This window comes from Lissotriton vulgaris, chromosome 2_2, assembly GCF_964263255.1.
Source record: "Lissotriton vulgaris chromosome 2_2, aLisVul1.2, whole genome shotgun sequence".
Classification (NCBI taxonomy): domain Eukaryota; kingdom Metazoa; phylum Chordata; class Amphibia; order Caudata; family Salamandridae; genus Lissotriton; species Lissotriton vulgaris.
Genome location: NC_141688.1, coordinates 31024497 through 31042497, shown reverse-complemented (window position 1 = coordinate 31042497; position 18001 = coordinate 31024497). Strand labels below are relative to the sequence as shown.

The following is an 18001-nucleotide window of genomic DNA, read 5'->3' as shown; positions in this document are numbered from 1 at the left end:
ACAGCCCCTGATTCATCTGTCAGTGCTGACCCGCCCCATCTTTTGTAACGTGGCCCTAGAGTAATAGGATCTACGCAGCACCCACACTGACATCCCACTCTTGTACTTGAGAGGCAGTCACCATTTCTAAAGTATCAATCGATTGATCAATCAATCAATCAGCATTTGTAAAACGCAACACTGTCACCCCTATGGGTATCTGGGTGCTGTGTCTCCATCGAAGAGCCAGGTCTTGAGTCTTTTTCCGAAGTCTTCCATTGAGGGGGCCGTATGGAGCTGAAGGGGAAGTTCTTTCCTGGTCTTGGCAATGATGTAGTAGAAGGATTGGCCACTGCTGCGACTGTGTGACGGATGCAGGGTGAAGAGGAGGCCTGGAAGTTCAGTCGATGGTGAACCATTGGAGGTCTATCAGGTGGGGGGCAATGTGGTTCATTTGGGGAGGTTCAGAATGAGTCTGGATGTGGAGGTCTGTATGGTCTGGAGTCTTGTGAGGAGTTGAGTGGAGATGCCGGCATAGAGGGCATTGCCATAGTCTAGGTGGCTGGTGATGAGGATCTGAGTGACAGTCTTTCTGGTGTTGGTTGGGATCCAATTGAAGATTCTGCTGAGCACTCATCATGGGCCCAAACCCCGACGCCTGGAGCGACACCCGCCAACCCCCACAGACCATGCCCGCAACCTGGGAATCATCCTGGACTCCGAGCTCAAAATGGACCGCCAGATCAACTCTGTCTCATCTTCCTGCTTCCACACCCTCCGCCTCCTTCGTAAGACCTTCAAATGGATCCCCCTCGAACACCGAAAGACAGTCACTCACGCCCTGGTCACCAGCAGGCTCGACTACGGCAACGCACTCTACGCCGGAATAAACAAAAACCTAATCCGCAAGCTACAGAACATCCAGAACGCCGCCGCAAGACTGGTCCTCAACCTGCCAAAACACTGCCACATCTCCCAGCACCTGCGCACACTCCACTGGCTCCCCGTCAAGGCAAGAATTACCTTTAAGATGCTCACCCACGCACACAAGGCCCACCACGGCACCGGACCAGCATACCTGAACAGCCGGCTCAAATTCCACGCATCCCAAAGGACCCTACGATCAGCTCAGCTCTCCTACGCCGAGGTCCCCCGCACCAGAAAGACCAGATCGGGAGGCCTCTGCTTCTCCTTCCTCGCGGCCAAAGCATGGAACGCCCTTCCGCTCCACCTCAGACAGACAACATCGCTCCCCATCTTCGCAAGAAACCTCAAAGCCTGGCTCTACGACAGACCCCCCACCCCTAGCGCCTCGAGACCCTTACGGGTGAGTAGTTGCGCTTTAACAAACTCCTGATTGATTTTGATTGAGCATGCGAAGTGTGTGGAAGTAGGAGGAGGCGACTGCGTTGACTTGTTGTTTGATGGTCAGTTGGCTGTCAAGGATGATTCCGAGATTGTGTGCATAGTCGGTCGGTGTGGGTGTAAGTCCGAGTTCTGCAGGCCACCAGCCGTGGTCCTATGTGGAGGTGTTCTTCCCAGAGATCAGTAGGTCAGTTTTGTCAGAGTTGAGTTGGCGGCAGTCACTCATCCATTTGGCTACATTGGTCATGGTATTGCAGAAATTTGTTTTGGCGTTGGATGGGTCCTCACTGAGCAAGAGGATCAGTTGAGTGTCATCTGCGTACGAGATTATGAGGAGTCCATGGGATTTGACGGCGTCTGCAAGGGGGGTCATTTAGATGTTAAACAGGGTGGAGCTGAGTAATTTTCCTTGTGATATACTGCATATGATGTTTTTGGCAGCAGAGGCGAAGGAAGGCAATTGGACGATCTGTGTGCGTCCTGTAAGGAAGGAGGCGATCCACTTGAGGGCGTCTTGCTGTATGCCTATGTTGTAGAGTCTGTTGATGAGGGTGTTGTAGGAGACAGTGTCGAACGCCGCAGAATATTATATTAGAGTGACCCAAGGATGCCCGGGGTCTCACATGCCGGCTAAGGCTGCGTTGGGGCTGCTGTTTGAAGGTAAGCGGAGCTGAGGGGATTAAGCTATCAGCAGGGTTGGAGGGCGTGGAATCTGGGAGAGGTACAGTGGGACAGTAGGGAGGAAATTGAAGTCAACAGTAATTTAGGGTCTTTAAAAATTGGTCTCTGAGTCGCTGTTGTTCAGTAACATCTCTTTTCTTAGTGCATAGCTTTTACTGGCCCTACATTTCTTCACTGTCCTGTGTGCAAAGTTTACTCCCACTTCATATTCCTTTGCTTGCTCTCCAGATCTCTGTTGTAGAGGGTTCTGACCCCGCTGACACCACCACTATTCTCTGTCTTCACTTTTGTCTCAGTTCATCCATGCCTTCAGTTCCTGTGTACCCTCAATTCCTCTTTGTCCTGGCTCCTTCTAAGGCTGTGCCCCTGTGGTGCTTGTTCTGTATGTGGCACACTGCTGTCTCATTTCTTTCACAACCAGCTCTCTCTCCCTCTCATTGCAGCTTTGTAACACAGGAGAATCTAAAGGAGGATGACAGAGAGAGGGATCACAGCGACCTGGTGAGTGTGGCGCCCTGGGCCTCTGGTCCTTCGTTTGGGGGCCAGCGTCTCATAATGTTGTGATTGTTGGTGCCCCTGTGCCCATCTACCTCTAACCTCTCTGGCACAGAGGGCTGTGGCCTAGTTTTGCCCACGGGATATTGGTTAGAGTAAACAAATCAGTAGTGGCATAATTGCAGGTACTCCAAAACTCTGCAGTTCGGCTGCTCTTTGGCTTAGCCAAATATTGATCGGCCAGACAGGCTCTAAAAACCTTGCACTTACTTCCTGTGGAGAAGCGAATCAAGTTTAAGGCACTTTGCATCTCCTTTAAGGCCTTGCATAACCTTGGTCATATTTACTTAACAGACCGCATCCAATGGCATATTCCAGCACGTACACTTCGGTCTGCCTCTTTGAAGCTCGTGAAAGAACCTAAGTTCCGTCTTCACAGAGGGGGTGGGAAAAGTTTCACACATGTCGCAGCCAGATGGTGGAATGAGATGCCAATAAAGTTAAAAAAAACTCCCTTGATCTACTATCCTTTAGGAAGGGACTTAAAACCTGGGTTTATACCCTATAATCTCTCTTAAACAACCGGGACGTAACATCTCTCGGTTTGTCTGTTTGTTGAGCTGCAAGCGCATAGACACCCTCGGGTAGTAGTGTGCTATATAAATATATAAATAAATAAATACATGAGTCTAGACTGGACTCGCACATGTAAAGCTGAAGCTGTAAAGCTGAATCCTGCTGTTCAACAATGATTTGTACTTAATCACATGTGACAACTGTGCTCATAAGACCAAACTGTACACTGATCCCTGAGCAGTCTACACCCAGACCCCTACTTCAGAGCTTCTTAGTCTGGCAGGGACGACTACACATGGACCTTGGGAACAAGACCGCAGCTTCCCAGCCTACAGATGTACTCCCACTGCCTCAGATCCGAGCTTTCCAGCTTGTGACTGCCCTTCACACTCAGACCCACTGCTTCAGAGCTGAGCTTTCCAGCCCGTGTCCGCCCCACACACTCAGAGCCCCTGTCTATGAGCTGAGATTTTGCAGCCAGTATCACTCTCAGACCCACTGCCTCAGAACCGAGCTTCACTGCCTGTGGGTGCCCTCTGCTCTCAGACCCACTGCCACTGAGCCAAGCTTCACATCCTGTGGGTGTCCTCTGCCCTCAGACACACTGCCTCAGAGCCAAGCTTCACAACCCGTGGGTGTCCTCCACACTCAGACCCACTGCCTGTGGGTGCCCTCCATACTCAGACCCACTGCCTGTGGGTGCCCTCCACCCTCAGACCCACTGCCTCAGAGTCAAGTTTTCCAGCCTGTAGCTGCCCTCAACACTCAGATCCACTACTTCATAGTCAAGCTTCCCAGCCCCTGGCTGCCCTGGACACTGAAACTCACTGCCACAGAGTTGAATTTCCCATGCACTCCATACACAGATCCACCACACACTCTTCTCTCAGACCCACTGTCTCAGAGTTGAGCTTCCCTGCGTGTGGCTGCCCTTCACATTCAAACCCGCTGCCTCAGAGCCAAACTTCACAGCCTGTCTGTGCCCTCCGCACTCAGACTCATTGCCTCAGAGCCGAGTATCCCAACCTCTGGCTGCACTCCACACTCAGATCCACTACTCACTCAACTCTGAGGCCCGCTGCATCAGTGTCAAGCTTCCATGCCTGTGACTGCTCTCGGCACATGGACTCGCTGCCTCAGAGCCGAGCCTCACTGCCCGTGGGTGCCCTCCGCCCTCAGACCCACTGCCTCAGAGTCGAGCTTCACAGCCTATGCCTGCCCTCCAAACTAAGACCCATTGCTTCAGAGCAGAGCTTCCCAGCTTACCAGTGACCTCCACATCCACAATCAGGAACCCAGAACCTAGGGACCCAGAAGTAAAAGCAAAGGTTCCCAGGATACACTTGACCTTCTACATGCAGAATGATTGATCTCAGTGCATTGTTTCAATGCATCTCACTAGATGGATTTAACCCAGATCTCTTGACTGGGGGTGAATGTTTTGATTTGTTCTGCATTCCGTCCATCAATTGTGTGTCTTTTGCTTTCTCGCCCTAAGTGCGCCAGGTATGCCCAAACGTGGGTCCTGGGCTCACTGTGCCACTGGAATCAAGCTATCCTAGCTGATGAGGGGTGAAACCCAGTAACCGGTCCTAGAATGCTTGTTTCTGGTCCAGGGAGGAACTGGCTTGGCAGTTCGGGTTGAACTGTTCACATGAGGCACAGGGTCAAGATTTGCATATGGCCAGATCTAAACTGAGGTGGCATGGTGAGCAAATGAATGATGGATTTAACCCAGACCTCTAGACTGGGGGTGAATGTTTTGATTTGTTCTGCATTCCGTCCATCAATTGTGTCTTTTACATTTACAATTCGGCCACCGTGGCGCAAGGAGAGACAGATGCGTGATGCTTCTGTCAGTGTATAGGTGACGCAGTGCTGGAGTCGTGTTGCAAATGTGACACAACTCCAGTACTGCTCAAGGCCAGCCTATACTTGCTGTGCTGCGTCACCCCTAACGCCTGCTACAAGCAGGTGTAAGATTTTGACGCAGCTGGGAATGAAAAGTGACTCAGTGATTTCACTGAGTCACTTTTACGGGGCTTCCTTGCGATTGAACGCCCACCCTGTATACATTATACCTGATGCAGGTATAATGTAGCGCAGGTCTTTACAATGTGACGCATCTCACTAGATGCGTCACGTTGTAAATCTGTCGCATAGTGGCGCATGATTTACGACACCGCTGCGTCTCAGAAGTGACGAAACAGTGTCGTAAAAATGTCACAAGGTGCTTGGAAATCTGCCCCTAAGAGCACAGCTTCCCAGCCTAAGGCTGACCTCCCCACCTGCAACCCTGCCTGACAGTAGCACCAGTGACCTCTAAACCTGACTGAGAGGTTAGATGACCATGCCCTAGGGCAACCCCCCGGTCCACGGCGAAACGGCAATCTGCGCCTTGGTTCACAGAGGCGCTACGTATGGCTCGCAGCCAATGTAAGGTCGCTGAGTGGGCCTGGCGCCATCAATACGATGGGGAGGCCAAACTCGTCTATAGGTCGGCGGTGAAGGCCTATCACCGTGATGTTCTTGGTGCCAAGCGGGAATACCTTGCCAGGAGGATCGAGGCATCGGCGAACTCTTGTAAGGAGATCTTCACGATTGTGAAGGAGTTCACGTCTCCCACCTCTTATTCACCTCCGCCTGTATCACCTGATGCGTGGGCGCGTGATCTTGCCACCTTTTAAACCGACAAGATTAAGGCTATTCAGGCCTCCTTCTCGGAGAGCACGGTGGAGGGCTGTTGTGATCTTGGGGCAGGACTTGGAACATCGGCCATGCCTATGGCTATCCTGGAGGACTTTCCACCTGTCTCCAGTGACATGTCCCGGACTCTGTTAGCCAGTCTTAAATCTGGATCCCCACTTGACCCCTGCCCCGCCAAATTTTTGGCCGAGATGGCGGCAGTGGTGAATCCCCTGGTCAACCCGATCCTCAATGCCTCCTTGAGGGAGGGGAGTGTCCCACGCACCTGGAAAAGGGCGATGGTGATCCCCCTCCTGAAAAAGCCTGGTCTTGATGCCGAGGTTTTGGCCAATTATAGGCCAATTTCACTTCTCCCGGCTCTGGCCAAGATTACTGAGAAACATGTTCATGGCGTCTTGTCGAACTTCCTAGAGTCTAACAATCTGCTCCATCCTTCCCAATCCGGTTTCCGTCCGAATTTCAGTACGGAAACAGCGTTGGTGGAGGTCTCTGAGATCATCAGGGAGACCTTGGATGGGGGTGGCAAGGCCATGCTAGTCATGTTGGACCTGTCGGCGGCTTTCGACACCGTCCCCCATAAGGCGCTGCTCGCCAGGCTTTACGACATCGGCCTAAGGGGGATGGTGCTCAGATGGTTTACATCTTTCCTGGAGGGCCGCCGCTAGACGGTCTGGGTTTCCCAGAGCTCCGCCGAGATGCCGCCATTGGGTGTTGGGGTTCCACAGGGCTCTGTGTTGAGCCCGACATTATTTAACATCTTTATGTCCCCCCTGGCGGCTGCGGTTGAGGCTTACGGAGCCCAGATCGTGTCCTATGCCGATGACACACAACTCCTCTTCACATGTGAAAAAGACCAGACATTTGATGGGGAGAGAATCCGGGACTGCTTGGATAGGGTCTTCAGCTGGTTCCAGCGAAATTGTCTGAAGGCCAACTCCAGCAAGTCGGAGGTTCTATTCTTCGGCTGTACCTCCGATCCCGAGTGGCGGCAGTGGTGGCCGGCCGCTATGTGTCCTCCGGCACAATCGTCCCTGGTTGCCAAGAACCTGGGTGTTAAGCTTGATAACAAACTTTCTCTGAGAGCGCACATCCTTGGCCTGTCCGGCACCTGTTTCGGCATCCTCAGAATGCTCCGTAAGTTTCTTCCCTTACTGTCTGCGGAGCACAGACGGATTACGGTGCAGGCGCTCATCGGATCGAGGCTTGATTATGCTAATGCCCTTTTCTTAGGCCTTCCGGATTATTTGGTTCAGCGTCTGCAGGTGGCACAGAACTCGGCAGCCCGGGCAATCTTTGGTCTGCACAGACGAGCACGGGCTTCTGTGTTGCTGCAGACGCTCCATTGGCTTCCAATCCGGAAGCGGATTGTTTTTAAATCTATGACGCTGATGCACAAGGCTTTGTTTGGCTCAGGCGCAGGATATCTGAAGAAAAGGTTAGCTTTCTATCGCCCTGCTCGCTCACTGCGTTCGGAATCCCTCTTCACTGCTGTGGTTCCACGCGTGAGGAAGGCCCGCATTGGGGGGCGCTCTTTCAGCCTTAAGGCCTCCCAGCTGTGGAACTCGCTTCCATTGGCACTCCGTAGCACTCCCAACTTGCTTCAATTCAGGAAGAATGTGAAGACTTGGCTTTTTAATCACTCTGTTTAGGTGGGTTTCTTTCTCCTTCTCTTTTGGGTTCTGTTTTACTTGTTATGTTGATCATACACTGTAAGTTGCCTGTGGAAAGCGCCGGGACACTCTTTTAGAGTAGCCGAGCGCTATAAAAATGCACTTTAACATAACATAACATAACATAACATAACCTAGAACCAATGCGCCCAAATGGAAGCTTAAATGCCCAGGACTGACATCAGCCCCCATAAGCACTCACAAAAGAGCAGTGTAGGCTAAAAGCGAGTCCAGATTCAGAACCAGTGAGAAAGTGAAACCAGAGCATAAGCGTACAGCATGAAACCAACTCCTAGGCACTACACCAGGGGACTCAAAGCACAGCTTCCAAGCCTAAAAACGACCTCCAGAACCAGACTCAATGCACCCAGAGCAGAGCTGACCCACATAAAAGAGGCCCCTGCACCCAGATCCGAGGAAATGTAAGCAGGGCGCTTCAGTATGTTACGTCTGGATGCAGAGCAGAGGTTTCCACTTCTGCCCGTGCTTTTCGTGAGCGCCGGAGTAAATATTCCTTCTGCCATTCCTGTAGTACCTGGGTGTATCACCTTGCATGGTCCTATATTCAATTACACAATGCATTAAAAATGTGAGGCTTGTCTTTGGATCTAAACATAAGAAAATCTTTGGTTCTACAAATTGATGTCCCTGGGTTAATTGATATTGCACCGTCCTCTTGTTTCTGCTGCTAAGAGCAATGGGAGGTCACGCTAACAGCAGTGAGCGTGCTGAACACTGATATTGGCCTCTTCTCACTTGGACTGTTTCTGTCATTTGTGTTGTAAATTGGATTTGCAGCTCTGTAATCCTGACCATAGAGGTTACAGTTGCCTAGGAACAGAGGGGCATATTATCTTTAGCGGCAGAAAACTGCCGCTAAAACGGCGATAATGGCCTTGATAATATGCTCTATGGAATTCCAATTGAAGCCCATGTTAGATAAGAAGGACATCTAACATGGGCTTCAATTGGAATTCCATAGAGCATATTATTAAGCCAATTATCTCCGTTTTAGCTGCAGTTTTCTGGCGCTAATGCGGCGATAATTTTATCGCCGTTCTTGATAATATGCCCCAGAGCCTTTGGAATTACGTGGCAGTGGAGGGTAAAATTATGGGACAGGAGACACTAAAAAGTCTGTCACATTCTGGGCCAAGGTTTCACTTCATTGGTATCAGTTTACAGCAAATGGAAGAGACAATTTAACATTTGCAAAGGGCCTGACACGGAGCAGCAAGATGCGTGACAGTGTTAAAAGTGAATTTTGATCTGTTTGAGCTAGAAACAATTTTTGTGTTAAAATCTGCAAATATATAAAGCAGGTGATCGATTATATTGTAAGTGCCACAAACATCACAGATGCAGAATAGAACAATTCAAGCGGGCCTGGCTAAAATCCCCTTTAAATCAATCAGAGATATGTTTGTTTGTGTATCTGCATGGGGGCTGTTTCTTTCATCTGAAGGACAACTAGTAAAATTGTTTTTCCCGTCAATGATTTAAAAAATATATAATATACGTCACATTTTGACGAAGAGAGCAGTTAATCACACTTTTAAAGATTTTGATCAACTGTTCCCTTTTATGAGGGAATTAAGACCTTTACATAAAATGTAGGCAGTTCAAACTGGACTCGGGGAGTCACAGAAGTCATTTCCCACTCTTCTGTCATTATTTTCTGGACAGACTTTAACGTAGGATCATGGGACCTTACATCAAAATGGTTCCCCCCACATGGCATGTCATTGCCCTGTCTCCCATCACCACCAGTGCAAAAATATTGTCAGTGCATTGTATCACCAATTGGTTAAATGCATTTTCGTGAATGCAAAAGAATAGAAAGACAGCAGCACAAGGGAGTTAGCACAATAGTAGCTGTTAAGGAAGTGGCTCACTGGATCCATATAGGATGTAAGGTTTTCGCGTTAGGAACGCTTGCCTTGGCGACAGCCTCTAAGGCTGGAATGGGAAATACCACAGTTATGCATTTCCACTGAGCCAATGGACGTTTCTTTAGGACAGCTGTTTGAACTACAGTCATGGTTTTTTCTGCCAATGCAAAATGCATTTCTACATTGGAATATATATGCAATTAATAAGCAATCAGCACAGTTTCACCTTTATTAAAGGCATCTACGCTTGTGCTGTTGGATTTATCCACAGCATTTGACACTGTGTCTCAAGCCAGGCTGCTCCAAATGTTGTATGAGATTTGAATACATGCAATGGCTTTACAGTGGTTCTGTGATTTTCTAAAAAACTGAATTCAAACTATCTCTTTGGGTTCTTTCAAATCTCACACCATGCTGATAGACAAAGGGGTCCCTCAGGGCTCATGCTTAAGCCCCACACTTGTTAACATATATGTAGCCCTCTTTGCCAAGACTGACAAGCCCTTCAGATTTGACACGAGGTTGGTCATCTCCTTTGACAAAATTCGGGTCAAAGTAAAAGAACATTTCTCTACAGGGATGAAAGCTATTGCAGCCTGGATTACCAGAAACTGCCTACAGTTGAATGCAGGAAAAACGAGATTAAGCTGTTCGTTAAGGCCCAACAGCTCTTGCCTTCAGATTGATGGCCTTCAGAACTTGGCGTCGCCCGACAACCAAACAGGTAGTAAAGAACTTGGGTGTCCGATTGGACCAAGCCTCAACTATGAAAGGGCAGGATCTGTTTGCCTTTAGTGCTTGTTTCCATATGATGCACCTGATGAGGAAAGTTCTTACTTTCCTTCCTCTTAAGGCGAGGAAAACCTAGGATCCGGCACTGATTATCAGCAGATTAGACTATGCCAAAGCATGACCAGCCTCTGCAAATGAGACATTATTATCCAAACAATTTGTTCAAATACGTCTCATTTGCAACCTTGCATCTGGCTCTGCCTCCACACCTCTTCTGAGATCCTTACATCGGTTGCCTGTAAGGAGAAGAATAATCTTTCAAATCTGATGCCTTACAAGTCGTTAACGGGGAAAAAACACAGCTGCCTGAATCTGAATCTCAAACAATAATGTGTAGTCAGGCTCTTGAGATCCAGTGATAAAGCTGTGCTCACTGTCCCGCGTATCAAGAGCGGGTGGTAGGTCTTTCTATTATTTAGCCCCATTTTATTGGAATGAGTTGCCGCATCATATTCAAATGTGTACTGACCATATCAAATTCAGGAAACTGCTCAAGACAGTGCTGTTTTAAGTCAGCATTTCTTCTTTGCCTGCGATCTGTCCTAGCGCTGAGGTACCCCTCCCGGGGGGATTCATGTACAAAATCAAATTAAATTAACATAAAATTGCGTATGGCAACTGGAACCTGCAATTATGCGGATCACTCAATTAGTAGTGTTAACACGAGTATGGAAGTGTTTAGATTCAAGGGAGTTTTGTAGTTATACTAAAGTGTAGGCCCCCTTCACAAGTTTGCCATGGTATGGGTTCTACAGCAATGTATCTCGTGCAATCAAATGCATAATAATTCTTCAAAATATAGAAATATTTAAATTTGAAACCAGATTTAGGGTTAAAAGGCATGCAGTCACCCTTGCTCAACAAAGTAGGGTCGAGATGTACTAAGAATGCATTCAGTATTAGAGGTCATAATTTGTGCACTAATGTTTACAGAATGCATTTGTATTTTGCGAATTAACCCATGTACTAATAGGTTCACAAAATACTGAATCACAATAGGTTGCAGTTTGATCTACTTCATAAATATTAATGCAATAGGTTGCAAATTGTGACCCATTACGATTCACTGGCATCACAGGGATGAGGATGCATACAGATATCAAGGTAATAAAAGTGCTAGACAAGGGCCTCTCTCTGATAACTCTCATGAAGTCTGCTGCTGGGCTTCAGCATGGACGCAAACATGGCTTTGATAACACAAGTGATCAATGTCGCTAAAAATACATTCTGACATATATGCACGTTCTACAGGATCTTGCATGTTCTGCTTTCTGCTCAAACATTGGTCTTTGTTCTAGACGTGGTCATTTGTGGAATAACTCTACAGAGGTCGGCCCACCTGGACAAGATCAAGGTTCACTGAGAAGAAAATCTTGTTGCCTACTCATCCCTGACCTCAATCGAACACTCTTTATCTCATAATCTTTCCCGCACTGATATCACTTCACTGGGACCCGACCAAACATCGGCTCAACTAAAGATCCCATTCCTCCTGCATAGGGCCCTCCACGGTCAAGTGCCCCCTTACCTTGCCAGACAACCCGAGTAGACTAAGGATGGCCAGTCACAGGTGGCTCTCTGGTCAGTAGAAAAAAAACATGGTTTATGAGAAGTAATTTTCCATCTGCAAAGTTACTCCCTTTGGAATTTTCTTCCTGTAATCCTACATCTTCAATTTTTTTCAATCTTTTTGATGTCCATGAAATCCCCGAAAAAAGCAGCCGCTCCAGCAGGAGGTAGGACCACATTATAGACACAAGTCATCTGAGGAACCAGTTGTCTCCGAGTACAAGGTGAATTCACAACGTTCTGTACAGCTCCTTCCTCACACAAGCAAATTAATTGAAAGATACCTTTTGGCAACATTAGCTGCACATAAAAGTAGTAAATGAAATAAACCAGAGTGCCACTTCATCTAATTTCAATGAAATATGATCACCTATATGCAAACTTTTGCAACTAAACATAAGCTTGTAATTGATTGAGGCGGTAAACTAATCAAATGGTACTTTATTCCACGTCAGGGAAATGCTATACGTGTGCCAACTTGGTATACACAATTCTATACTAAAATATGTTATGTTGTGTTATGTGTATTTTTTTAGTGCACAACACACACAGAAGGGCGTCCTGCTACTAAAGCAGGAGCTGTATGGGCCGAGCAAGGGTCGCGGCTAGGTGAAGACAAGCATTGGTCGCTATGTGCACGCGATGACATACTATGTTGATGTAACTAATCTAAGCCACTAAGCACTGATCCTTAGCATGTGCCATTGTTTCCTCGTTTCATACCCACCTTCCTTTGCACAGCTAATTTATTTATACAGTTATATGGTATTCCGAGGAGCGCTAACGCACCGATGCCTCAAACCTCTAAATACTTGCTTCACATGTCCCCACCTGCATCCGCTGTTCCAGGTCCGAGTGGTCACATGAAAGTTTTTCTTGAATAGCAAGGCCTTGACAAAAACAGCAAAATGGAATCAGAAGTTCAGCTGCTCTGCTCCTGAGGAAGGTTCTTCCACATCACTGGACCTCTCACTGCGAATGCTGTGCACTTAGGAGTGCTGCACAGCACTTAAACTACCGGACTAGATTTGATAGTGCTGCACTTAAACTTTTAGACTAGAATTAAGAGTGCTGCACTCAATCTTTGGGACTAGATTTAAGAGTGCTGGACTCAAACTTCGGGACTAGATTTAAGAGTGCTGCATTTAAACTTCAAGACTAAATTTAAAAGCGCTGCACTCAAACTTCAGGACTAGATATAAGGGTGCTACACTCAATCTTCGGGACTAGAATTAAAGAGTACTGCACTCAACCTTCGGGACTAGATTTAAGAGTGCTGCACTCAAAATTCGGGACTAGATTGAAAAGTGCTGCACTCAAACGTTGGGACTACATTTAAGAGTGCTGCACTCAAACATCGGGACTAGCTTTAAAGAGTGCTGGACTCAAACGTCGGGACTAGATTTAACGAGTGCTGCACTCAAACGTCGGAACTAGATTTAAGAGTGCTGCACTCGTCACTTCAGGACTAGATTCAAGAGTGCTGCACTCAAACTTCGGGACTAGATTCAAGAGTGCTACACTCAATCTTCGGGACTAGATTTAAAGAGTTCTGCACTCAAAAGCCGGGACTAGATTTAAGAGTGCTGCACTCAAACTTCAGGACTAGATTTAAGAGTGCTGCATTCAAACTTCAGGACTAGATTTAGGAGTGCTGCACGCAAACTTCGGAAGTAGATTTAAGAGTGCCGCTCTCAAACTTTGGGACTAGATTTAAGAGTGCTGCACTCAATCTTTGGAACTAGATTTAAGAGTGTTGGACTCTTCTTCCTTATGGGTCAGTAGGATTTTTGGGTGTAGAGTTGCCATTTCTTTCCGCTGACAGTCTTGTGCTTTTGTGGAAATTAGATATTACATTCGTGGGGCGCGCAATGGCCAGTATGTTCTGTTGGACTGTGCTATCATCCGGATTAGTGTTATCGTATGCTGCTTGTCCATTAACATCCTTCGTTTTGTAGCCAACTTGCTGGGTTCATTGCCTGTACTGTACTTTCGGTGGATTGTATGCAGCTGATCCTTCATATCTAAAAAAACTTTAAAAATTAACCTAACTTCTCCTTTACCAGGCTGTCCCCCCTTCATATTCCACGTTATGGACACTTGCTGCTTTTTGTCTTTAGGACAGCTGGGCCGACCTATCCTTACTATTTGTGCTTCCAATTGCTTTCGAGGCCGGCCTGCATGGTTGTAGGCCCGTATTTGTACTCTTCTGTTGCACAATAAAGGTTTCAAAAAATTAAAAAAAAAAAAAAGAGTGTTGGACTCAAACTTCGAGATTAGATTTAGGAGTGCTGCACTCAAACTTCGGGACTAGATTTAAGAGTGCTGCACTCAAACTGCACAGCAGTTAAACTACGGGACTAGATTTAATACTGCTGCACTTAAACTTTGAGACTAGATTTGGGAGTGCTGCACTCAATCTTTGGGACTAGATTTAAGAGTGCTGTACTCAAACTTCGGGACTAGATTTAAGAGTGCTGCACTTAAACTTCAAGACTAAATTTAAAAGCGCTGCACTCAAACTTCAGGACTAGATATAAGGGTGCTACACTCAATCTTCGGGACTAGAATTAAAGAGTGCTGCACTCAAACTTTGGGACTAGATTTAAGAGTGCTGCACTCAAACTTCGGAACTAGATTTAAGAGTGCTGCACTCGTCACTTCAGGACTAGATTTAAGAGTGCTGCACTCAAACTTCGGGACTAGATTCAAGAGTGCTACACTCAATCTTCGGGACTAGATTTAAAGAGTTCTGCACTCAAAAAATGGGACTAGATTTAAGAGTGCTGCACTCAAACTTCGGGACTAGATTTAAGAGTGCTGCATTCAAACTTCAGGACTAGATTTAGGAGTGCTGCATGCAAACTTTGGAAGTAGATTTAAGAGTGCTGCACTTAAACTTTGGGACTAGATTTAAGAGTGCTGAACTCAATCTTTGGAACTAGATTTAAGAGTGTTGGAATCAAATTTCGGGACTAGAGTTAAGAGTGCTGCACTCAAACTTCGGGACTAGATTTAAGAGTGCTACACTCAAACGTCGGGACTAGATGTAAGAGTGCTGCACTCAAACTTCGGGACTAGATGTAAGAGTGCTGCTCTCAAACTTGGGAACTAGATGTAAGAGTGCTGCATTCAAACTTCGGGACTAGATTTAAGACTGCTACACTCAAACGTTGGGACTAGATGTAAGAGTGCGGCACTCAAACTTCAGGACTAGATTTAAGAGTGCTGCACTCAAACTTCGGGACTACCGCCAGTTGTTTCCAATGGATCTAATCCCTCTCTTTAGGGAAGCATTAAGTGAGTTAACAAGTTTTGGAATCTCAAAACAGTGCTGAAAACAAGACACTTACAGCTTCAATGTGTAATAACAAGGTACCAGAATACATGTAATCATCTCCTCATAGATTTCCCAATTTAACCCCTTATATGAAATCTGCACACTAGCTGCAGTTGTGTGCCTGATTCTAAGTTGTGCCAGTGAAATGGGGAATACCTTGGAGTTCAGTAATCCACCTCATCCTCATAAAATAACTTTTTAAATGTAGTTTTCTAGGTCCTTGTGTATCAACTCACCTGCTCTTAGACCCAGACTGGGTAAAAACCTGTGATGCAGGTCATGTGTACAGATAGTCATGTGGTAAACGTAATACTGTGAATGCGTATAGAGCAGGATGTCTGCGGACTTTCTTTAGTTTCCTGGATATTTTCGCTGAGGAGACACTGGAGTTCTGATCATTTCCTTCCTTTTCCTGTGTTGCCAAGACTGGAGGGATTACAACAGGTTATACTCTGTGTCAGAGATCTGCTAGTCTTCTGTCTCTTTTCTGTGTTGCCCAGACAGGTGGGCTTATAACAGGTGACACAGGCTGTACGTATAGTGCTGGAGGTCTGCTAGTCATCTTGCCCTTTCCTGTTTCGCACAGAATTGTGGGTTTACAACAGGTGATACTAGGTGTAGCTCCAGAGCTGTAGATCTGCGAGTCATCTGCCTCTTTCCTGTGTTGACCAGATGGGTGAATGCACAACAGGTGATACTAGGTGGAGGTGTAACACGCGATGTCTGCTAGTCCTCCTTCCCTTTTCTATGTTTGCAGGAGAGGTGGCTATTTTGCCAGAGGTCCATCGCACTCTTTCCACTCCTCTGCCTAGCCAGGAAGCTAACTGTGCTTCCAGAGGTCAGCTGGTTTTCTCCGTGGTCATGATGGAGGGATTGTAGCGCTAAAGGGCCGCTAATCTGTAGCGCTCCATTTATTCAACATTTTATTTTATTTCACTGGGCCTAGGCAAGAGGAAGGATTTTTACAGACATGAAGGCAAGGTCAATCAACCAGACACTACAGAATAAGAAACTATTACCACAGACAGGTTGTTGGATTCCATGCCTAATAAATGGTGAAAAGAAGAGTTTTGCGGCCATCCTGGAGTATCACGTATTCCAATAATGGATGGTGGCTCTTCAGTCACCGGAACCTTCAAATAGCGTCACTCCATCTGATTGGGTTGATTATTTCCACAATTTATACTCTGATGATTTTACCAGCCCAACCCAGATAACGACTCATCCCTCCCTCTTCCTTTTGCGCCACACAAATGTTTGACATTACAGATATCATCCAGTCCTTAAATGCTGTCTCGCGCGTCAGGGTAGCCGGTCCTGATGGTGCCTGGCTGACATATTTCTAACCGGTATGGAGGCTTTAACTCTTGCTAATGCAATTGCCAAAGGGGCTCCCATTCCTGACTCCTGGAAGGGTGCAATATTACTGCCTATTCACAAAAAAGGTGATAGATCCCAACTAAGCAGCGATAGACCCATAAGTCTAATAGATTGCTTCCAAAAAGTCTTTTGTCACTGTCGGCTGGTAAAAATCAAAGACTGGATATCTGAGAAAGACATCATTGGCCCTTTCCAAGCTGGCTTTTGAAGGAAGGCTTCAACAATCGACCAGGCCGTTCATTTTCTGTTGATTTACTGGAGGACTGTTGGCTTCAGTAAGGACAACTTCTATGTTGCCTTTGTTGACTTAAAATTGGCTTTTGACTTGGTCCCATGGCCTGGCCTATGGAAAGTTCTTACTGACCTGGAAATGCCACCACATATTTTATCGCTACTAATTCTTCTACATGAGAACAACTATGCCCGCATCAGGTGTGGGGAACAGGGTCAGTTGATAGCTAGGGTACCAGTTCACAAAAGCATCCGTCAGGGCTGCCTATAGGCACCCACACTGTTTACGCTATTTATTAATTATATTGTACATTTCCTGTCTCAGGCTGATACGGATGCTCCACTCCTCACTCAAACCAAAATTCTGATCCTCCTCTTTGCATATGACACCTTGCTGATCTCTAAGACCCCGAGCAGCCTCCAGAATCTTGCGACTAGCTCTGACGAGTTTTGCCTTGCTCTTGGCTAGTAGATCAACACTTCTAAAACTAACTGATGTAGTTCAATCCACATAAATCATACAAGGGGAGAATCACCTTGGAGGGAGATCCCCTTGAGAGGGTCAACTCTTTTACTTATCTTGGTGTGACGTTCTCTGGGGGCATGGACTGAGGTCCCAAGTAAATAAGGCGACAACAAAACTTAGGCAGACTTCGGGTGCATTACTAAAGGAATATTTTATTTCATTTACCAAACCCATCATACCTGCACTCAAAATCCATGAGGTCAAAGCACTTGGCTCTGCCCTTTACAGGACGGACCTGTGGGGTTTTTCTAATTCTGAAGAACAAACTAAATCTGAAAATAAGTTACTCAGATATCTTCCCTCTCTCCCTCCCAGTACCCTCTTTACCCACTTATTGTGGATTTGGGTGTAAGAGGGTGTGGCGGGCAAAATTCGGCTGAATCCATTACTGTACTGGAGACGCTTATGGGCCACACCCAAACTTGTCCACTATGCTAAATGCCTCAAGGATGTCATGAATGACGACCATTTTAGCAAGGTCTCCTGGCTCTCCAGAATTAAAGAGGCATTTTACTTTTTTGTGTTGCCTGAGTTGTGGGACTATCTGGATTACACTAACTTCTCGTCCAAGGATTCTCTGAAACAGCAGTACTGGACAGTCAATGGGCAATCAATCCTGGAAAGCTGTTTGCTCTAAGCTAACTAATGACATTGTCGACTTACTTCAAGCCTATTTGTGGGTTTGAACCCTTCTGGGATCAGTTGTCTATCACTTTGGACGGCAAGTTATATTTTCAGTTTTGAGTAAACACTCAACCACTGAGAGCGTTCATTTCCAACTGGGTGCGTGGGGGAGCTG

At 46.7% G+C, this 18001-nt stretch overlaps 1 protein-coding gene across 1 annotated transcript in view; it reads left to right on the top strand.

Moving 5' to 3' along the window:
• Positions 1-18001, top strand: part of GRAMD2A (GRAM domain containing 2A) — a 124160-nt gene that overhangs the window by 5910 nt on the left and 100249 nt on the right. Inside the window, exon 2 of the mRNA XM_086959856.1 lies at positions 2469-2526. Within this exon, the coding sequence (XP_086815982.1) occupies positions 2469-2526 (58 nt within the window). The remainder of the gene's footprint in view (positions 1-2468; positions 2527-18001) is intronic.